General features: G+C 39.3%; 1 protein-coding gene and 1 non-coding gene across 51 annotated transcripts in view; both read right to left on the reverse strand.

Moving 5' to 3' along the window:
* PUM1 (pumilio RNA binding family member 1) overlaps positions 1-24,203 on the reverse strand; it is a 125,940-nt gene that overhangs the window by 6,115 nt on the left and 95,622 nt on the right. For 26 of the 50 annotated variants that reach the window (XM_086333156.1, XM_086333084.1, XM_086333147.1 and 23 more), the window contains 6 exons: positions 15,829-16,096; positions 13,320-13,449; positions 11,343-11,477; positions 8,100-8,237; positions 4,962-5,087; positions 3,743-3,864 (listed from right to left, as the gene is read on the reverse strand). In XM_086333156.1, the coding sequence (XP_086189282.1) occupies positions 3,743-3,864; positions 4,962-5,087; positions 8,100-8,237; positions 11,343-11,477; positions 13,320-13,449; positions 15,829-16,096 (919 nt within the window). The remainder of the gene's footprint in view (positions 1-3,742; positions 3,865-4,961; positions 5,088-8,099; positions 8,238-11,342; positions 11,478-13,319; positions 13,450-15,828; positions 16,097-24,203) is intronic. The other 24 variants (XM_086333176.1, XM_086333095.1, XM_086333165.1 and 21 more) reach the window with 1 other exon arrangement.
* On the reverse strand, positions 10,387-10,471 carry LOC147377564 (small nucleolar RNA SNORD103/SNORD85). Its single transcript, XR_015153872.1, has one exon. It is a non-coding gene; the product is annotated as a small nucleolar RNA SNORD103/SNORD85 (small nucleolar RNA).

Genomic DNA, 24,203 nt, shown 5'->3' on the forward strand with positions numbered 1-24,203 from the left:
ACTTTCAAATCTAGCTAATGCAGAAAGCTCTTTTCTGACCATTCTGAAAGATGCCCATTTAGCCTCTGCATGAGAATTTCCAATGATTTGGAAGCAGTTCTGGGGCAACTGACCATGCGAGTGAATGGTTCTCTTAAACATTCTTTATATACTAAAATAAAATGTGCTTCCCTGAAATTTCACCCATTTGTCTTAATTTTGCCTTCAGCAGCTGAAAAAAGGATGTCTACACCTATTCTAGGAACACCAGAAGGCAAGAGATAGCGTCTCACTCCTTCTTTCAAAGGCCAGCCCTATATAATCGAACAGTCATCACAAATAACCACCACCAAGTCCCTACTCCAGGTCCCTACACCAACTCCTTACTTTTGATTTTTAAATCAAAAGAGAGGGTGCTGGTTCCACATCACTCTGAAAGGACCCTCGCCATGTTATCTGGTTTAGCATACTGAGCCTTTATTACGTACGTGCTTTTATTTAGCAAACAAAATTCTCAAGCTAAAATGTTCAAGAACTACTACCATCCTACCAGACATTTCTTCAATCTTTCTTCTTAAGACAGAGTAAATCAAATCTGATAATCACGTTTAAGACCACAAACAGCCTCTCCCTTCTGATACAGCAGCAGTATGCGAAAACTTTTCCCCTCACGTTCCTCCCACAGCACTCTGCAATTCTAGCATGAGCTGAAGCTGTGGCGTGTGAAAGTGAATCTCCTAATAGACACTGGCTTCTCCCTTAGCAGAAAAGGGAGTTAGGACATTACTAAGCCAGTCACGATGTCCAAATGTTCAAGCAAAGAATCATCACTTTTTAGAACTGCCAGGCTGAGTTGTCCCTTCATCCACCCAAGACCAGAGTGGTCAGATTTAGAACAGAATTTTCTACTAAGCTAGGCTGGCAACAGGACACTCATTCTTCTGGGTGGAAGACTGACTCCTTGACAGTAACATGTCTTTCAAGAAGGTACTCAGGGTCGGCTATCATACTTGACAAGAGCACTCACTGATGAGGATCTCACCTGGCCAAAGCCTCCCTGCCACCTTAACACACACTCCATATTGTTCTAGTCTTTAAAGTTTATTCTAGTATTTCTGAAACTGTGGTTCTTAAATTGATTGTGGGTGATAAAATCAACTTAGTGATTTGAGACTAGCTTTTTTTGTTTGTTTTTTTTTAAATGAAACAGAGTAGTCAGTGTCAATTAATCATGGGCAATCCTCAGTTATGTGTGTATGCACGAGCCTATGCATTCAAAGTTGATGGAAAATGTACTTTGTATTCTGGGTTACCATCAAAAATGTCGTAAGGTCACTAACTTGCTTAATTGGTTTGTTTCTATTCAATTTTCAAATTTACTGGCTCTTTTGTTATCTTTAATTTACTGTTAAATTTACTGTTAAAGCCATATAACCAATTTTATTTCAGATGTTATACTTTTCTACTCTAGAACTTCCCTGTTAATTCTTTCTATAATAAAGCTTCTAATTCTCTGCTGCTGCTGCTAAGTCGCTTATCATGTCCGACTCTGTGCGACCCCATAGACGGCAGCCCACCAGGCTCCGCCATCCCTGGGATTCTCCAGGCAAGAATACTGGAGTGGTTTACCACTTCCTTCTCCAGGGGATCTTCCCGACCCAGGGATCGAACCCAGGTCTCCCACATTGGAGGCAGATGCTTTAACCTCTGAGCCACCAGGGAAGCTTTACATTTTTGAGTATAAATACTTTATAATACTTTAAGTACCTTAAAATATAGTATTTTAAAATACTAATTACTTATATAAAATTTGTAAAATGTATAATTTATAAAATTATAAAATTTATACTTTATACAATTATACTTTTTCATAATTTTAATACATTTTTATTAATTTTAATTTTAAAAATAATAGTTTTATATACTTATATATAATTATAAAATTATATACTTTATAAAATGCTTTATAACCCTTCTCTGCTAACTCCAACATCTGGGTGGTATGGAACTATATTCACCGGGGATTTTTCCATTTTCATTTTTTCTTCTTGAGTATAGGTCACATTTTTCTGTTATCTAGACATGACAAATGATGCACTGTTACCCTGAGTTCTGTCATATTCCTAAGAGTATTACTCTCCTAACCTCTTTTTGGGGAAACTGCAAACCTCTCCCAAGCAGTAAGCAGCAGACGAAATCCCCACTACATTCTTTCAGCCTTGGCAGGGCTGCCTCGGGTTCGTCCTGTGCAGTTTGGTTCAGGAGTGAACCAGATGTACAAAGTTTAAATTTAGGCTCCCCCGGCCTCCCTGGTTCTCTTCCTTTCCAGAATTTCTCCCCTGTCACTGCCTTCTCGGAACACCAGTGATTTTCTATCCTATTTAGCCTACAGACTAAAACTTTCCTAATTATAGTCAACAACACCTTTTATAAATTTCAAAGTTACTAACAGACTAGATTTTTAATGGTTCTCAACACAAAAAATGATAATTATGTGACATAACAGCTAAAGTTATTGTAGGAATATTACAACATATAAATGTATCAAACCAACAGGTTGTACACTTAAAACCTGCACAATGTTACCTGTCAATTATGTATCTCCCGACTTTCCCAAAAAAGGAGGTGTGGGAGGAGGAGGAGGAAATTTTCCCAATGCAGTGAACCTTCTTTCAAGTATCAACAACCTCCTCTACTCACTTCTGGTTATCGCTGTGTTCCTGGTCACCATCTAATATCTGCAGGTAGTTTCTGGCATTTTGTCAACAATTTATTAGTTGTTATACATGAGAGAGTTGGGCCCCAAATAGCTACTCACTTATTATCAGACCACAACCCTAATACTTAACACTATACAAGGGTGAGACATTAAATACACTGAACAAGACAGTAAATAGGACTGTGACCCCAAAAAGAGACCTAAGAGGTTCTATCTTCTATTTTCCTAATCCTAGCAAAAGTCCATAAACACCAATACAAGGTCTAGGAGATGATCCTAATGTGGTCAGGGTGTTGAGACACTGGATCTGGGGTGCTTTTATTTTTTGTCTCTATTTTCCATGCTGTAATAAGATTTCATAAATTAAAAGTGAACAATTTAAAAATCAAGGCTGTAGGAGTCACACCTGCCCTGCAATTTACTTTAAAAACAAGAGAAGAAAAATATTCCAAAAAATACAAAGAACTATATTATACGTAAGATAAGATACACAGACTCTACTCAGAAGAGCAGATCATTAACCCACTGGAGGGCCATCAATTTCTTCTTCAATCTCTGCTACTTATAAGTTACCTAAAACATCTTTCACAACCTGGGAATAACTAATACATTTAATTATTGGGCTGGTATGATATGAAGACTTGAAAAGAGATTTTGAAGAATATGAAGGCCTTATACAAAGATATGGTTACCTTCCTTTTAACTCCAGTATCAATGAGGAAACTAAGTAAAGAACATTTCACAATTCCAAAAAAGTAAATTCATGAAATACCCAGTTTACCAAAGTACAAAATGTATGTGCTTTAGAAACAAATTCCCCAGATTTCAAAGTGGCTCACTCTAGGGAAGTAAGGAGCCCACTAAGAGACGTCTTATGTTTCATACTTTGCAGTAGAACTCAATAGCTATGTATTACTTTAAGGAAAATAAACATTAAAAAGAAGAAGAAGAAGAAGAAGAAAACAGTATGACAATTTCTCTAGACCTGAAATACTATTTAATCATTTCTTCTGGAAAACAGTCTGTGTAATTCAAAGCACATACCTTGCAAATTTGTGCTGACTCAACACAAGTACATTGCCTCGAATTTCTGCTACAATTTTACTTTTATCCTCAGGACGACCATGCTCCAATACATGCTGGATTACGTAATTTCCATACTGATCCTGTTTCAAAAACAACAGAAAATTTTTAATTTATATAAACAAGCTCTATGCTACCTAAATTCTGACATTAATCAACACCGATCTTCCTTTGACACCATGATGGCTTACCTGAATACTAAAGAACACATATGGAATTTTTTAAATGGACAGGTAGTGACAATTTTCCCCTATCATTACAAAACAGGAACACATCATTACTAGACAATGGAATGTTTCTATATGTATTTATGCCAAAAGGTCCTAGTCAGGGATTCCAAATAAAGAGCTATTTTCTCTAACAAATGGACAAATGGGTCTCTGCACCTGTCTGTAACAAAGAAAAACTGGAAACACTGGCATCACCTAACTAAATACCACCACAAGCGTATACTGGAGACACCCATCTAAAGTGAAAGGCGTGTTTAAAGAGTAAGTGTGTGAGCAAGGAATTCCAAAGGCACAAATATTTATTTGTAAGATGTAAAAAATTAAGTGCATACAAAGAATACTTTTTTTAAAAAGTGCCTATGCCAAATGTGTCTGCTTCTGGACAGCAGGATTATGGAACATTTCTTGTGTTCTGCTGCTCCTTTCTGAACTTTCAATTTTTTCTACAATGAATATTAATACATTTATAATCTCACATCTCTCAGCAAAACAAGCAACAAGCACCACTCCAAAAATTGCTTTAAGACAACATACTACATGAAGGAAGTGTTCAAACAGTATGATATGGGAGAAAATTTTAGTCGAAGCAAGACAAATTTAAAAAACCACAGAAATCAACTAATCCATTTAGTTCATTTGAAAAGATGAAACTGACAGACTACATGGCCTGCCTAAGTGGCCGCAGCGAGCTTAATCCACCACAGGGCTCTGGTTTTTGATAGTTCCTGGCAGATCTCTTGATGCCTCAGAGGTAGATCTCAACTCCAAGGGCAGGGTTCTACTCATCACCCATATTCATAAAAGATGAACCAGGCTGGTATAAATGAAAACTTTCCCAGAGCTTCAATGGGCATTTTAAACACATTAACCCCTTCTGGAAAAGAAACCTGTGCTGAAAAAACGCATAAGCCCCCAAGTGTTCACAGTTACTCTACCGGCAACTCCACTACCTGTACAAGTTGCTCTGTGTGCTGGTGAAGCTCCTCTAAAATAGGGAGTGTCTGGTCAGGGAGACAGTGCTCCAGGATCCTCTGAATCACTCGGCAGCCATAAGGATGCGTGGACAAAGCAAACACCTAGGGCAGACCAACACAGACAAGAAAACCAAAGGTAACAGGCGCCACTTTCAATACTTCAGCATTATTTGTATACATTTTTTCATTAATTTTCCCAATGACCTCGAGAGACAGTCATGATTATTCTTGGTATACAGATGAGAAAACCAAAGTGCCTAAGTTTACATCATGTGCCTAAAGACTTACAGACAGTAAATGACACAGCCAGGATATTATTTCCTACTCTGACTACAAGTCCAAATTATTAAGTATGGCGTTTAAGTTCTCTCTGCAAATAATAAGGTGTGATATGAGGATAAACTCAAATGAGGATAAACTCTAACTTCTTAAACCCATTCCAAGAATTCATAGATTTATACAAACCCAAAACTAAGAAGGACCTTCCCAAAAAGTTTCTTTAGAAAGGAACAGAGAATTAATTAAGGTCATAGAAAACACAGTTAAAGAGTCCACAGGGTCAAATGATGGCTTTAAAAACAGAAAAAGGGTTTGGACCAAAGCCTGAATGCTTTCACATAACCACAGGATAATGTTCTGAATTGAGTTGGGGTGTTTTCCAGCAAGAATGGATTCCTCTTTTGTTGAGTCTGGAACAAGGGGAACACACAGGCTTCAGATTCAGAGGACCCAGTCTCAACTCTGCCCTTCCTACCTGAATGACCTGGAGCATCTGCACCTCAAATTTATTGTCAAGAATAATGACAGTAGTGATGAGAACACTTAATACGCTCCCTAGTGGCTCAGACGGTAAAGAATGTGTCTGCCATGCAGGAGACCCAGGTTTGATCCCTGGGTTGGGAAGATCCCCTGGAAGGAAATGGCTACCTACTCCAGTATTCTTGCCTGGAGAATCCCACGGACAGAGGAGCCTAGTGGGCTACCATTCATGGGGTCTTAGATGTTCACCAAGTGTCAGTCACAGTACTAGGTGCTCTATACGCAGCTCCATGTGCACAGCTGTACACCGGACACACTGCTGTTCTGCTCAATTTTAGCTTTATAAAAATGGTAAACACTCAGTCTAAAACTTATTTCACTCAACATAGTGATTCAAATATTTACTTATAATACTATGAGCTTCTATCATTTATTCTGTTTATCTGTATAGCATAAAGTTGAGAAAGATTTTTTTTGGGGGGGGTGGTCCTGATCCTCTCCTGATAGACATCTAGCTTATTTAGTCTTTTACTATTAGAAGACTAATGCTGCTTTAAACATGTCTAAACATATCTCGTCAGAGAGGGCAATGGCACCCCACTCCAGTACTCTTGCCTGGAAAATCCCATGGACGGAGGAGCCTGGTGGGCTGCAGTCCATGGGGTCACTAGAGTTGGACACGACTAAGCGACTTCACTTTCACTTTTCACTTTCATGCACTGGAGAAGGAAATGGCAACCCACTCCAGTGCTCTTGCCTGGAGAATCCCAGGGACGGGGAAGCCTGGTGGGCTGCCATCTGTGGGGTTGCACAGGGTCAGACACGACTGAAGCGTCTTAGTAGCAGCAGCAGCAGCAGCAAACATATCTCATGGTATACATGACCAAATATTTCATCAGGTATATACCTACGCCGGGAATGCTGAACTTCAAGACTTTGATCCCTGGCTGAGGAACTAAGATTCCACATGTCACGTGGCATGGCCAAAAAAAAACAAAGAAAATGATCTACTATTTGTGGTCTTATTTTGCATTTTCATGATTACTAATGGGATTACTTTTTCATGTTTCTTCTGTCTACTCAGGCTTTCAGCCCATTTCTGAATTAACTTGTATTATTCTCTTTGATTTTAAGAGTTCTTTATATATGCTGGTTATCAATTCACTGGCATTTTCCACCTTGAAAATATTCCCCCCGCTTTGGTGACTTAATCCGCTTACTTTTTTGTATATTTCAAGCACACACAAAAAAAGGTCTTAAACAGAGGTACTCTTTTTTAAATTAACTCAGAAAATCCCAAATAATCCCAAGTTACTGTCTGGGCTTCCCTTGTGGCTCAGCTAGTAAAGAATCCGCCTGCAACGCGGGAGACCTGGGTCTGATCCTTGGGTTGGGAAGGGCTACCCACTCCAGTATTCTGGCCGGGAGAATTCCATGGACTGCATAGTCCATGGGGTCGCAGAGAGTCTGACATGACTGAACGACTTTCACTTTCAGTGTCTGTACTCTACTTAACCATTGCTGTAATTGAGCAAACTGCAAAACCTATTCTAAAATCCCATTTCGATACAGGCTTTAGGAGTTCACATGACTATACCTGAAAATTTACCTGATATTTCCAATCTCCCCTCCTTTTCAAAAACAACAACAACAAAAGCTGTGGTATGACAAAATATCAACTCTGCTTGGAAGCTGGTGCTAAAAGCACACTGGTTCTTATGATACACAATAAACAGGCAAAATCAGAAGCTAGTTCTGGTTGGGCGCCACTTAACAGAGTTCAAACCAACCTGATCATTGCCTCAACCAACACCCCAAAATTAAGAAGCACCTTGGTGTTTTCTTAAGATGGGGGGACAGGGAGGGATGGAGGGGAGGTAGACATGTAGGGCCTCAGTCAACCCCTGCATTAGAAATGCAGAGTCTTCACCACTGGACCACCAGGGAAGTCCCACACCTTGTTAAAGATATATATAATCACACATAACCTGTAAGACTGGTTTTGTAAATCACCTAAATTTTAAAACATGATAAAAACTTTTAACTATCAAGATAAATAGTACTTAACCAAATGAAAAAACTTACTCTTCAAATATAAGACTTCACAACTCTGATGATACTATCTCATCCTGACATGATCGGGCATCTGCTTTAATGATGGAGAGAAGATCCATGGACAATTAAGGGAAGAGCTGGAGGTACACAGAGCTAGTACCTAGTAACACTGAAGAGGACTGCTATTTACTGCAATCTAAAATACACTAAAAGCCCCTGAGAACACTCCCATCGTGTTCTCTGCTCACAATGGAAATACCCATCAACTTGTTTCCCTTATTTCTTTACTAAGTCACTTACCTGCCCCTTAAATGCATCGATGATAAACTGCAGAGACTGGGGCTGCACACATTCGATGCACTTCTGCACCACGTGATTGCCATTCTGGTCTTTCACACACTTGAGGACGTGGCCATCCAGTTCCCGAACCATTTCATTCTAGTTGAGACAAGGAAAGAAAGCACCACCAGAATCACAGAGAGCAAAAACCTGGACAGTCAACATTCTCCTTGCCAAACACAAAAGCACGGAGCAGGGAATCCATGACAATGAAAGTGGGACATCTCAGCTGTGGCACTCAGACAACCTTGTAATGAGGACTCGAGTTTTTCCATGTGATAGCAAATTTCCTGTAACAATAACCAGTCTTAAGAAAAGTTCTCTAACTTGCAAAAGACCTCTTGGAGTTCCAAAAAAATGCAGTCAATTTCAAATAGAAAGGAGCCAGTATCAAATCAACTATACTGTATTAGAGACTATCACATACAATTCACCATTTGTCACCATGACAACCCTGTAAAGTACCTATCACTAAAAATGACAGTAGTTAATCTAGAGCCAACTCTAGCTAGGCAGACCTCTAAGTGTTTAACATGATCTGACTCATGAATCTGCCTGACAGTCCTCTGCAGTGGCCACTACTACAGACGAGGAAATCAAGGCACAGAAAAATTAGCTGACTTGTTAAATTTCATAGACCTGGACTTGCCCCAATTCAAACCCAAGTAATCTGACTCCTGTGTGTGGCGATACACAGATCATGTCAGCAAATGACTGGTCAATTAAATATTACCCTGCACTCTCTTCTCCACCCATATATATGAATATATGAACATACTGAGTCTGAGAAGGGTTAAAACTATAGACAGTGACTGAATCAGAACTCTAGCCTTAGTCTGTGACTCCAACATGATCTTTCCACCAGGCCAGACTGACTGCATAATCAGCTGGAACGGTACTCTCAGTTAATGAAAAGTATCCAAAGTCAGGGAAAAATACAGGACAAGACCAGACATTATGTGGTGTGTATGTGTGTGTGGGTGACATGGGTACCAAAAAAGAGCCACTGGGATTTTTACTGGATGCCCTCCCGAAACTCGCTGACTCAGGTCTCCTTCGCTGAATACCTGCACAACAGCTGGGCCCTGGTACTTTCTGCCCAATTTCTTTGCTGTATACAATCTCTATATATTAGCTACACAGTGCTGACTCTATATTTATGGTATGGGAGGAGACAGCAAACCAGTTTAAGATGGTGACATTTACGAATACAATTGTCTTAAATCCTTGAGACGTTAAGCATGTAAAAGCACTAAAAGATTTTCTAATTAAAGAAATTCAACACTACACTGCCAGGGACTAAACAAGCAATAGATTCAGGACAGTTTGCCGAAAAAACTAATCAAATGTCAGAAAAGAGTAACTTATGGAAACATAATTATGAGAATGACAAATAGAGGATGATGCTTATATAAAGATAAAGCACCAGTTCTAATAATCAAAATGAAGGGGAACTGGCTTCCCTGAATATTTTCTTGAGCCCAAAGAGGTAAAAACCCCACTGGAGATCAATTTATTTCACCTAAAATACACTTACATCTGGAAAACACTAGGTTATTTGTACTGGGAAAGGTAGTTTAGACCCAGAACAGGAATCCCAGAGAAACCAGATCAGGAGAAGATACTCAGGAATATATAGGGTAGAAAGAACAATGCAGGGGCGGGGTACAGGGAAGAGAAGGGAGACATAAACTACTACAATGTAGCCACTGGATCAGAAAACAAACAAAAAAATACAGTAAAATATTAAAAAAAAAAAAAACAATGTATCATATTCATGGGAGAGGGCAAAGATGTGGAAAATACCTGGGAAATCAAAATTTCCTGCTTGATTTCAGTAAGCAGGCATTATGGTCAAGAGAGGGGAAAAAGTTCCATGTTCAAAAGAAACAAGAAAATTAACAAGGAAAGATTCAGTCATCATATTTTCATCCTGGAACATCCCAGGGAAAATTAAAACTGATAACGATCTGAACATTAGGAGAAAACAAACTAGTAGCCTCACCCCTGCTTCTAATCACTTACACACAACATCCTCCTCTTCCCGCTGTACCTCCTGTGCTGGGCACTGAGTGGAATGAACTCCCAACCTGCTGTGTGTCCCCTACATTTCCTCCGCCCTCACCAGCATCTTGACAGCCCCATCTGAGTCTCACAGCTTAAGGACTCTGGACTCCCCAGCCTTCAACTGCCATCGCCAACACCAGCATGGTGTTTTGTTTTGAACTGGAGGTTGGTGGGTGCCTCGTCTGGCTCAGAACTTGAGTCCAGAGTAAAGGGTCTCATTACCGAACTCTGTTCTCAGAGAGGGCAAGTGGCTCATCACTGCCAGACCACGGTCACCCCCTCCATCGAGAAGGACTGGGTGAATTCAGAGCCCAAAGGCTGAGGGTTCAGATGGGCAACACCCAAAGCTCGAGGTACTGCCTCCCGCAGACACAGTGCGGCCTGCACACCTGCCTGGGGGCTGGCTGGGCTTCTCCGGCCCCGTGGTCTGTGTGGGGCCGGCTGGACCTCCTCCATGACAGCTCTGAGGCCATGAGCCTCTTCATGCGCTTTCTGTGTCAGCTCCCACTCACAGCACACAGCACCTCAGATTTCTGTCCCATTTTTTCCTGTCTACCTCCTCTGTAGCCTGGACTTCTCCTCCTACAAAGTCTCCCCTCAAAGGCGTGAGCACAGGCGCTCACGTCACCCTTCCCCACATGTGCTCTGTGGGCAGTGCTCAGTCTCGGCCATCTCTGTGCTGGCAGCTGGCACGCAGTGGGCACCAGATCAGTGTGCCAGACCTGATGCTGCCTTAGGCAAGAGCTCATTCAATAAACAGTGTAAGTGAAGAAAACTAGAAGGTATATTGGAAAAAGTTTTGTTTGTTGGGGTCAGTTCGGGTATAAGGAATTGACAACTTTACTTTCTTCACCTGTTGCCAAATGAAAAACCCACCTTTAAAATCACACCTACTAAAGACTTAATTCTGGTCAAAAGGAAAAGTATTTGAAACCACTGGTTTTAACAACAAGACACTTGATCCACTATAAACTTACAAAATTCACTGCACAATTCATGCTTGCCATGCACAGAAGGCAGCCACAAGTACCAAAGAAAAACTGAGAGAAAACTAAAGACTGACAAATTTACAAGGTTCACCACATGTACCATGAAGAAACACCAAACACCAAGAGAAAAGTTAAAGGGGAAACTTACAATTACCTGCTGGTCTGAGGGAATAAACTCAAGAGCTTTCTGGATAACACGGCAGCCATACATCTGCAGTGCCAATGACAGGACGTGGCCTCGAATCCGCTCAGCCAAAGCCAGCTTCTGTTCAAGGCTGCCAAACTAGACACAACATGTGGGTGAGCACCATTACTTAGGTAGAAAGAGAGGCCAGAGAAAGCAAAGCATTCACTATTCTGTATCAACCACTGGCATACCTCTTTTAGCCCTGTCATCTGTGATTAACTAAACCTTTTGTTTATAAACCCTTTGTTTCTTCAAGGCAGTACTTATCAGAATGTGATTAAGAGGAACTCTTTTTAATGTTAAAAACACTTCTCAGATATCCAACTGTAGTAGTTTCTGCTAAACAAACAGGCAATTCCTCAAAGTTGCCCTTAACTCATCAATACTATTAAATATACCTATATGCCATTAATTACAAGAGCATTTACATTTATTCTAAAAACAACAGTACATGTGGAAGACACTTTATTATTAAAGCTTTAGACAATGTCTGAGGGATATCTAAGGATTTCTTGCAGCAAACCTACATCACTTTAGGTGTCTGAGTCTGTAAGTTGAACTTTGTGAAGTTTAAGCCAAAGCACACATGCACACTCCTTCTGAATATGCTGTTCTATACTACTGTAAGAAATGACAATGTCTATTTATACAAGTCAACAGGATCAGGGGGAAAGTTGGTAAAATCAAGGGGTAGGACTGCACAATGTCAAGTCTTCCTAGAATGTCTCTCCATCCTTGGTTTTTTACTTTCATTTGAATAGCACATGAGACTGATAAGAGACTTTATGATTAAGAATGCCCAACCCACTTATTTTCCATAAAAGGGAACTCAAGTCCAGGGACGTTCTCTAAGTCAGAGAAGTTCTCCAGCTTGTCCCAAAGCGTACTGCTATCATCAACCACTCATGTGGCCAGCCTAGCTGCATTAACCTCTGGAGTTGGGGAGGTCTGTGTTTTTACATATACGTGACCAAAATGGCAGTGAAAAGGTATCTGAAAGTCAAAATTGTAAGAGTCATATTTAGGCTGATTCCTCAATCCACAGCTAGAGAATTCAGAGTCAAAGAACTTAGATTTTGATGAGAAAAGTTGGGAAGATAAAGACTGTGAGTGAGCCATTTTTTAAAAATCTTCACAAAAACCAAAAAAAATAAGATGTAAGATTACAAATTTCTCTTGTTGAGGGACAGGTAATGTGCAGAGTTGCCGCATTTTACCCCTGTACCAAATGTTTCATCTCAATGTTTCACTCCTTTCTGGCTTTATAATAGGGTTATTGATACCACGGCCGTGTAGTACATCACAGCTACAATGGTCAGTAAAAAAAACAAAACAAAACAAACAAAAAAAAAAACTGTGCCTTTCTGACATTTTAGTTTAGAAGAGGAAATAGACATTAATCCAACAATCTCACTGATTCTTTCCAAAGACAATGATAACAAGAGTAGACATTATCTGCATTAATAGGAATAATAAGGAATCAAGGCTGAAGGATCACCCATGTATCAATCCTCATGACTGGTTTATGATGAAAAACACTAGAGTTGGTGTTCAAAGATAATTCTCTAGGAAACCATTTTTTAAATTTTTTCAGAACTTTATTGTGGCCCTCCTAAAATTATCTGACACAAATTTTTTCCTCCAAACATGACACTTTCAGTGAAACTATTTTGGCAATCAGAAATATTGTGCTGGATCCTAAATGAAGAGAGTGGTTCTACAAGTATGTTTCTCAAATACACTAGCATTATCTGCTTGGCTATTTAAACGATGCACTTCTGCTAACGAACTGGAGAAATATTTAATCGTGCTTCAAAAAGACCATTCACACTTCATTTTAATGACTGGAATGAAATTGCAATTCTAAAAACAGCTAATGAAAATCAAAATGCTGTGGAGATTCTCTAAAGGCACAAGACAGAAAGAACAAAGGCTTACTTCAAAGAACTTCTGAATGACGTAATTTCCAAATACATCCACCATCAGCTGGTAAGCGGCCTGAAGGATTTCATTGAAGACAAGTTGGCGTTCGGCTGGTGTGGCACGCTCAAGTTTCAGCTGAATGAATCTGAAGTACAAAGTAAAAAGGGCAATCACAGCATTTTAGGAAGACTTGGAAAATATCTAAAGACTAGCTCAATTTATGTAATTTTTCAGTTCTGAAGCTATATGTATTTGTGGGCATATACATATATGCACACACACAACTGTTACTTAAATAAATCACTTGAGCTCACTTACTTGAAGAATTACTGACAAGGAAAAAAGTTATACTATGAAGTATCCCCTATTTTAACCAAGCTTTTAAAATTATATTTAAGTTCCAGTAGATGTCATTACAACAGGACATGTATTTCCCTGTGGGATGGAGGGAGAGATGAAAAGTGGGGCAGAAAAAGAGAAGAAGGTGAAGGCAAGAGGCACAACACCAGGAGAACCTGGCCAGACGTTTTCTCTTAGAAAACCAGTCCCACATCAATAAACTTAAAAGCCCATGGTCCCTATTTTAGTCTTCAACACACATTCATATGAAGTACATATGTAGTACATATTCATTAATGGTGTGGAACAGTAGTCATCTATGTGCAGGATCTTTCTAAAGTAGCAGCTACTCAGTTTGCCTTTTTTAGCTCAGAAGACTGTATTTAAAAAACCATGTTTTTCTCTTAATCTGGACTTCAGGATTTAAATATGAAAAATCCTTACCCAGTAGCAAGCTGGTAGAATTTAAAGAGGAGGCAAATTCTTTGGGAATTGTTTTAGTGGAATCATCGGAGAGAAAGAAACGGGGAGAGAGAAGGCTGGATGATGTCATCATAACTCTGCCTGTTCCTGAGGACCAAGGTCCCTTTCTGTGAAGTCCACTGGAACAGGGAGCAGTAACCAAAGCTAAATAACAGCATTTTCTAACCTCTGTGCAGACCCTTACTTCTACAGAAGGGAACAACAAAGGAAAGTGGTGGCAACATCTTATTCCTGAGCCTAAGGATCCAAACTTGCATTTGAACAGTGTCTCTGAGAGAAAGATTCTTAACAGTGATTAAAGCAGCAAGTACTGTACAAACGTCTTTGTGTTAGTATTTCTGTTTTTCTTGAACTGTAGACATTCTCTGAGGTCTCATGAACAAAGGAACACCAGGCTAATCTTTCAGAAAGGTAAAAAGGCTTGTTTCAGCATGTGATCCAGATTATTGTTCAGTCGCTCAGTCGTGTCCAACTCTTTGAGACCCCATGGACTGCAGCAGGCCAGGCTTCTCTATCCTTCACCATCTCCTAGAGCTTGATCTAACTCATGTCCATCAAGTCAGTGATGCCATCTAACCACCTCCTCCTCTGTCATCCCCTTCTCCTCCTGCCTTTAATCCTTCCCAGCATCAGCGTCTTTTCTAAAAAGTGTTCTCGTATCAGGTGGCCAATGTATTGGAACTTCAGTTTCAGCATCAGTCTTTTTAATGAACATTCAGGATTGATTTCCTTTAGGATTGACAGGTTTGATCTCCTTGCAGTCCAAGGAAAGGACTCTCAAGGGTCTTCTCCAACACCTTAGTTCAAAACCATCAATTCTTTGGCGCTCAACTTTCTCTATGGTCCAACTCTCACAGACATGACTACTGGACATGACTACTGGAAAAATCATAGCTGTGACCATAGGGACCTTTGTCAGCAAAGGAATGTCTCTGCTTTTTAATAAGCTAGGTTTGTCATAGTTTTTCTTCCAAGGAGCAAGCGTCTTTTAATTTCATGGCTGCAGCTGCCATCCAGAGTGATTTTGGAGCCCCCAAAAATAAAGCCTGTCACTGTTTCCATTGTTTCCCCATCTATTTGCCATGAAGTAATGGGACTGGATGCCATGATCTTCATTTTTTGAATGCTGAGTTCTAAGCCAGCTTTTTCACTCTCTTCTTTCGCTTTCATCAAGAGGCTCTTTAGTTCCTCTTTGCTTTCTGCCATAAGGGTGGTGTCATCTGCATATCTGAGGTTGCTGATATTTCTCCCAGCAATCCTGATTCCAGCTTGTGCTTCATCCAGCCTGGCATTTTGTGTGATGTACTCTGAATCTAAGTTAAATAAGCAGGGTGACAATATACAGCTTTGACGTGCTCCTTTCCCAATTTTGAACCAGTCTGTTGTTCCATGTCCAGTTCTAACTGTTGCTTCTTGACCTGCATACAGGCTTCACAGGAGGCAGGTAAGGTGGTCTGGTATTCCCATCTCTTAAAGAACTTTCCACAGTTTGTTGTGATCCAGATTACTAAATGGCTACTGTCAATCACTTTGTATCTGATGGCTCTCACAGCCTCTAAAATAAATAATAGGAAGTATACCAAAAGGTAAATTTCATTTCATTAATTTTATAGCAATTTCCTTAAGTGTATACCTTATCTGAGGCATGGAATTTAAGGCATTAAGATTTCGGTTACCTTAAGTGCCAAAGCCAAGTCCTCACCTGGAACCATGCTGGTCTTGGGAAAACTCCATTATGTGCCCAGCAATCTCCCGCAATTGTAAATTAGGATATCGGTTATTTCGAAAATCTTCCAAAAGCCTGCTCCTGCCAGAGGGCATGACATCAGACATTCCGTATCGCAAACGGGAGGAGGAAAAAAGGGTGCTGCTGGGGCTGAAGAGGCTGGAGGCACTGCTTGCGCTGCGGTACTTGGCTTCAGCGCCTGGAGCAGCAGAGATGTATCTTCCACTGCCATTTGTGAGTCCTCCTGTTGGTTACAGAACAGGAGAACTCAAGACTCATTCTCATTTTGTTCAAGAGAAGAAAAAGCATCCCATACATGAAATCTTGTATCACCTCTGATTTCTTTCCAAATCTGTTGCTTTTGTGTTAAGACTTAATTCTATTAGTGCCATGATTTTTATCAGGCCAACTCACCAAGTTGGAAGAAAACTTCTGCACAAAAATTGAGAGGAGAGTGCTATTAAACACTGATAGGACACTGCTAGCGATAATGGAGCAAGGGTTAGTGAGTCCCTTCGTAATAAGTGAAATGAGGAGGAACGTTCCTGCTGTGTGAACCAGGATCAGAAAAGACAAACTGCAGAGACAAGAGTGGTTTTCCACTCCCATCTCTGTGGAGATTCCTGCTATCAGTGAATAATCCCCACTCCCATCTGAAACCCTTTCTTAAAAAAAAAAAAAAATGGGGTACCCAGGTTAGTCTGTTTTATACAGTGGGTCCCCCAAAAAAGTTTTGAAGGCATGGTTTTGCCAGTAAATAAAAGTATGAAAATCACTAAGGCAATGCAGGCCAACAATTAGACATAAGGGACAGGGGAAAAAAAAAAGGATATATACTTTGAAATGGAAGGCTTTCAAGTTCTTCATCAGGAATGGACAGCTTCTAACTCCTACTGGAACAGAGCCTGAAGTAATTGCAGTAGCAACAACTTTCAGGCCACTAATACTGCCATCTTGACTGCTGACAAAGAAATAATCACTATGAATCCCCAGACAGAAAAAATAGAGGAAAAACTGAAAAGTCTATCAAGAGGTAATTATGAGTATCTGTTTTCCTTGTTTTTTTTTTTTTACAATACTGGCTTTTTTTGTTTGTTTGTTTGTTTTAACTTTAGATTGTACTATAAAAAGGACGTGAAGCCTTTTTTTTTTTTTGGTTCTTCCCCCATTCCTACATTGCAAAGTAGGTAAGAAATACCATTTAAACCACAAAGAGAGCAGATGAATAACAACCCAGGAACCATGAGAGAAGTCACCCACCATGAACTGCCTGTTACCTACAGAGTTTTAATGACAGTTTAGTCTGGAGTTCAGTGGTAGCTACAAAAGGATACTCAGCTTGGATTTCTCCACAGAATTCTAGGGCCCAGTTTCAAAGGTCTGGGTCTCAGTGAAAACTATGGAACCAAAAGGAAATGGCTCACATTTTTAAATAATTAAATAAAAACGACTTACTGAGCATTTGTCCTATGCCAGCCTCTATGCTAGCAGTATTTCATATCCACTTTCTATCAAATTCTTACTGGCATTACGGAAAAGGGAGTTTTAAAAATCCCGTATAAGTAACAGAAAATTAAGGCCCAAAGATATGAAATGCCTCTCCAAAGATACAAAACTCAAATTCACCATGGCCAGAATTTATCACAGAATTCTTAACTCCAGAGTTACAGCTTTGCAACCAACCACACAATACTCCTTTTCAGATACAGTTATACAGTTTTCGTTTTCTAAAGGACATTGTTATTCTTGTCAAAATTCCGTAATATTTCTTAATCCAAAAGGAAAACATTTCTTTCAGCAAAGGAAGACAGGAGGTTTGTAAGAAAAAAGAACAGTAGCCATATGGCTGCTTTTTATTCCATTTCAAAAATAATTCTTTTTTTCCCCAGTCTGAGAAAGGAGACAAACAGGCAAAGAGGAAGTAATCAGACAGGTGAGCAGTACTGGAAGAGTGTGACAATACCAAGTAAGGTGCTGAAGAAGAAGGCATGGCATGAATGCACAAGGTTTTGAAACAAAGGTATTTTAAGAACCTGGTCACTAACAAAGGCACTTAGTGAAAAGTAACAAATCAACAAAAATACAACCAAACTCCTAAAAGACCCGAGAAACATCCAAATTAACATGGAAGGAAGCCAGATCCTTGGTTTCAAGGCTGAATTGCAGGAACCAACCCTGAGCACTGCCCTACTTCTCTACTTCAGTTACACAAGCCAACAAATGCACTTATTGTTTAAGCCATTATCAGCTGGATTTTCTGTTACTGTGGCTAAGAGCATACTGACTAATCCACAACATAAAGGGTTGGAGTGAATAATGGGCAGATTTATACATCTGCCCTGAAGTTTTGATTTTTGGCTCTGGTATCCTTGGATGCCAGACAGGATACACAAGCACACACATATATATACACACACAGCTGTTATTATTGAGAAAGGAAGTATACAAATCTGAAAAAAAAGTTTCTCTAGGTACTATATTATAAATGGCAAACTAACAGTTAATAGGAATATTCTGCTCAGGCCAAATAATTTTCTTTAAACATTAAGCCAATAGTTAAAACTTCTGCTTAAAAAATGTGGTTTCCTGTTGTTTTTGAAAAGGTATCCGGCAAAGAGTAGACCATCATTACTTGTTGACTGCAGTTTCTTTATAGATACATAAAGGCGTCTTCTAGTTCACTATAGTTTACACACCTACATGCACTTATGCCCAAACTTTCATCCCTTGGAGGTGGCCTTTGAGAGTATTTAACACCTGTTTTAAAAAGAACATTTCATTCAGGCCCTCTAAGGGAGCCTCCTAATGATTCCACAAAGTTTTCAGTAATATTTTGATGGTGGTGGATTTCATAGAGCTGTGTCCTATGATATCTCCACAGAGATCAACAGCTTAAATGTTTTGTGTATATGTAGGTTTCCTGCTTCACATGTAAGGAATGTGGAAGTCACCACTTCACCCTAACAACAAGCAAAAAACTAAGCAGTCTGAAAAACCAAAAATTCTTCTTGGATCCATAAAAGAGGTGAAAATAGAGAAAACCACTGCCGCCAAGATCGGAGAAACAGACATACGGGTCACCACGGCTCACCTGACCACAGACTCAAATAGACACACTGCCCAAACCAGTACCAGACTAGGAAATCCTGAACTGTATGTAACCAACAAACTATCAAGGATTGACAACTCTGAAATACGCAACTCTAGCCTACTCAAACTATCCTGTCCCAATAAAGGGAGAAGGAAAAAGACTAAGAAACATTTGTGAAGTTGACGGTCCAGAAATATAGGCTCACTGACACAGTGAGACCTAATCGTAGTCTATAGAACACTCTTCCTCCCCTCACACTTCACCATCACATTACTAAAACCTACTATGGCATTTCCTTTCGCTTGATACATCAGGCATGGCTATCAAGGCACAGCAAAAGGCAAAAAAAAATCTGAAGAGTAAGGGCACACACAAGAAACATATATGAGAAGGTACTGAAATTTTCAGAATGGGAATTTAAAACAATTACAATTACTATGCTAAGGGCCCTAAAATATACAGCACACAGGAAGAGATGGGCAATGTAAGCAGAGAGATGGAAATCCTGAGAAAGAACCAAGAAGAAATGCTAGAGATAAAAAATATTGTAACCAAAATGAAGAACACCTTTGATGGGTTTATAAGCAGACTGACTACAGATGAAGAAAGAATCTCTAAGCTAGAGGATCTATCAATAGAATCCTCAAAAATCAAAATGGAAAGAGAACAAAGACTCAAACAGAACAGAATACCCAAGGATTGTGGGGCAACTACAAAAACGGGAACATACACATAGTGGGGCTATCCGAAGGAGAAGAAAGAGAGAAAGGGACAGAGAGGACATCTGAGTCTATAATGACTAAGGGTTATCTAAATCAACGTCAGACACCAAACTGCAGGTCCAGGAAGCACAGGGAACACCAAGCAGGAAAAGAAAGCAAAAATTATACCTCCCAACCATCATTTTCAAATTACATAAAATCAAAGATAAAGAAAAATACTGAAAGAAGCCACAGGAGCAAAAAAGTCTTACTTACAGAGGAGCAAAGGTAAGAATTACATCTGACTTCTCCTCAAAAAGCATGCAAGCAAGAAGAGAGAAGACTAAGTTTTGAAGGAAAAGAAACCCACCAACCTAGAATTCCATACCCTGCAAAATTATCCTTCACAAGTGAAGGAGAAATAAAGACTTTCTCAGCAAACAAAAATTGATGGCATTTGTTGCCAACAGATGTGCCTTGCAAAAAATGTCAAAAGCATTCTTCAGAAAGAAGTATAAATAACACAGGCCACAAACTGATCCATATAAAGAAAGGAAGAAGCTCAAAAAGAGAAAATTTTCTCTTATTCTTAACTGATCTGACAGACAACAGTTTGCTCCAATAACAGCAACAATGTATTCAATTATGTATGCTTATGTCTATATCATACACATACATATATACATACACGTATGCTTTTTATACAGGTGAAATGAATGACAGTAATTACACAAGGGATAGCAGATAAAGGTTAAGATTATTCTGTGATTATAAAGTCCTTTTATGGCCTTATTTGAAAGTGGACCTCAGTTAACTGTAAATGTATAATGATCCTAGTCAAACCACTGAAAAATTTGGGGGAAAAAAAAAAGGAAGTAGTCTGATAGGCTAAGAAAGGAAATACAATGGAATCATAAAAAATGCTCAATTAAAACCACAAGAGGCAGGGACTTCCTGGTGGTCCAGTGGCTAAGATTCCACATTCCCAATGCAGGGTGCTTGGGTTCAACCCCTAGTCAGGTAACTAGATCCCACATGCCACAACTAAAGATTCCATGTAGCCAAATAATTTTTTTTTAAACCCACAATTGGCAGAAAAAGAAAGACAAACATAGAAACAAAAAAATAGAAAACAAATATGGTAAACATTAATCCAACTATATCAATAATCACTTTGTCAATGGTCTAAATGTACCAATTAAAGAGACTGTCAGAGTGGGTCAAAAAATGAAATTCAACATATGCCGTCTACAAGAAACTAACTTTAAAAATACACACATACAGATTAAAAGTACCATGCTAAATTAAGAAGTGCTTCAGTTACTTTATCCAAAGGGTTTTCTAGTATTCCGGCCGTCTAGGATCCCATCTTCTCGCTACATGGAATGTTTTCATTCATCTGGTTTTGTTTTCTGTACTCAGAGATTTAGTAGATGACTAATGGGCAAAACCCTGCTCTCTTTGCCTTTTAAAGAAAACTTCCCAAGGCGCTCAACATCTGGTTCTGAATTTAACACAGGCAGAGGCAGTGCTGCTCACAAAAATGTTTACAAAGTAGTTCTCCTCAAACCACTCCTTAATACCATAACCAAGCAACCTTTCATGAAAGTAAGCCTAAGAATAATTGTCTTTAGTGCATAATGCTAAATCCAAACTGTGTTAACTTTCACTCGGTTAGTTTTACAGATGACAAGTCACTTTCAGAGAACTAGGTAATCAATCACAAAATGCTACATTTCCATTTAGAACAGAGAAGTGTCTGAAGGCACACACATGACTAGTTAACAATCTGAGATTACTACAGGTTCAGTTCAATTCAATCACTCAGTAGTGTCCAACTCTTTGCGACCCCATGAATCACAGCACGCCAGGCCTCCCTGTCCATCACCAACTCCCGGAGTTCACCCAAATTCATGTCCACAGAGTCGGTGATGCCATCCAGCCATCTCATCTCAAAAAGCATGTAAAGACCTGCACACTAAAAATTTCAAAACTTTGCTGGGGAAAAACAGTGTACGCAAAGATGAACAATCACCTACCTCGTGCAATACACAAAACTAACTCAAAACGGACCAAAGACTTTAAGAGCTAAAAAAACAAAAATTTTAGAACAAAACATAGGAGAACATCTTTAAGACCTTGAGTTAGGCAAAGATTTCTATACCATAAAGCATGATAAACTGGACCTCATCAAAATTAAAACTATTTTTAAAAAATTTAAAGTTACTGCACTTCAAAAACAACCATTTAAAAAGACAAGCAAAAGACCAGAGACTATGTACATGCAAAACACATATACATAAAGTCTGATAAAGGACTTGATTCCAGAATACAGGGCTTCTCAGACGGTGCACTGGTGAAGAATCTGCCTGCCAATGCAGGAGACCTAAGAGATGCGTGTTCAATCCCTGCGTTGGAGAAATCCTCTGAAGCAGGGCAAGGCAACCCACTCCAGTATTCTTGCCGGGAAAATCCCATGGACAGAAGAGCCTGGTGGGTCCATAGTGTCACAAAGAGTTGGGCATGACTGAAGCAACTTATTAGCACACATCCAGAATATACAAAGAACCCTTACAATTCCATGGAATAAGACAAACAATGCACATCCAAAACTGGGCCCAAAAAATGAGTGGACATTTCACCAAAGATACATGAATGGTAATAAGCACATAAAAAGATGCTATACATTACTGTCATTAGGGAAATGCAAATTAAAACCACAATGACATAACTATTTCATGCCCACTAGAATGGTGATGTTATGTAAGAAAAATAAGAACAAATGTTGGCAAGGATGTAGAGAAATTGGAATCCTCGAACACTGCTGGTGGGAATGTAAATGATGAAATTGGAAAAGTTTGAATTTCTCCAAAATTTAACATAAAACTTTTACATTCAGTAATTCTACTTCCAGAGAAGTGAAAACATGTTTCTACAGGAAAACATCTAATAGCCAAAAACTGTAAACAACAAACATCCTTCAATTGTGAAAAGTTAGACAAAATGTAGCATTATCCAGAAAACAGGATAATTCAGCCAAAAAAAAAAAGGAATAAACTACTGACACGTACTATATCATGAATAAAATCTCAAAAACCTCTGAAGAAAAAAAAAAGTCAAGCAAAAGAGGTCACATACTGTATAGTTCCATTTATATCAAATGTTCAGAAAAGGCAAATTTAAAAACAGGAAGTAGGAAATTCCCTGGCAGTCCAGTGGTTAGGGCTCTGCAGTTTCACTGCAGAGGGCACTGGGTTCCATTCCAAGTAGGGTAACTAAGAATCCCTGAGCCCTGAAGCACACACATCTCCACCCCCACATGCAAAAAAAGAACACAAACAGAAAGTACATCCATGTCTGACTGGGGCTAAGGGTGTGAATGGGCTTCCCTGCTGGCTCAGCAGTATACAATCCACCTGCAATGCAGGAGGCGTAGGAGAGGAAAGTTGGATCCTTAGGTCGGGAAAATCACCTGGAAGAGGCACGGCAACCCACTCTAGTATTCTTGCCTAGAGAATCTCATGAACAGAGGAGCCTGGTGGGCGAAAACAGGGTCGCAAAGAGGCAGACATGACTGAAGTGACTTCGCGCATGTGCACGCACATATTCAAGGGTGTGAATGGGGATTAACATAAATGACTAAGAAAAATCTTACAGAAGGGATGAAAATATTACCAAACTGATTTATGCTAAAGATTGCACAATATAGAAAGTTACTAAAAATAATTGAATTACATGCTTGAAAGGAGTGGATTTCAAAATATGCAATATACAACTCAATAAAGCTGTTTTGGGGGGACTACCCTGGTGGTACGGTGGCTAAGACTCCATGATTCCAATCGCAAGGGACGTCAGGGAACTAGATCCTACATGCAGCAATTAAAGAATCCCCATGCCACATCAAAGATCAGAGATCCTGCATGCCACAACTAAAACCCAGGACAGCCAAATAAATAAACAGATACTTTTTAAAATAAATTGTTTTTAAAAATAGAAATCTGATCTTTAAAACAGGTGTGGAAAAAAACACTGAAGAATCTATAGTAGGTACTTGACATGTGAATGTTGAATAAACAAAGGGGAACATAATTACTACAGGCAGTGATTTTTTTTCAGAGTATCCTAACACATGTCTGTCTATTGGGAGGAAGTGTGAAAATATATGATAACATTGAGAAAAGATCCACACTGGGATAACAGAGATACAAGCTGGAGTGTGCATTCAAACACTTATATAGCTATGGGGTATCACAAAAGTCATTAAACCATGCTGAGTTTAAGTTTCCCTGTATAGAGTCATCTGAGTACTTAACACAATGAATGAATGCTTACTTACTATGGTTGTTAGTGACCTGAGAACTGATAGTTGGTGGCAGCAGTATAGTATTAATAGTAAAAACTACATTAGGAATGGCCCAATATATATTTGGTAAAAAAAAGTTACATTTCCTTGGTGACAGATGGTAAACAGACTTCTTGCGGTGATTATTTTATAATGGTTAAAACTAAAGCATACAAGAACCTTTTCCTCAAGGAAATAGACTGAAGTGAGGCAAAGC

This window comes from Bos grunniens, chromosome 2 (assembly GCF_055505025.1).
Source record: "Bos grunniens cultivar Pamir isolate PY7600 chromosome 2, Bosgru_T2T1.0, whole genome shotgun sequence".
NCBI classification, from domain to species: Eukaryota; Metazoa; Chordata; class Mammalia; order Artiodactyla; family Bovidae; genus Bos; species Bos grunniens.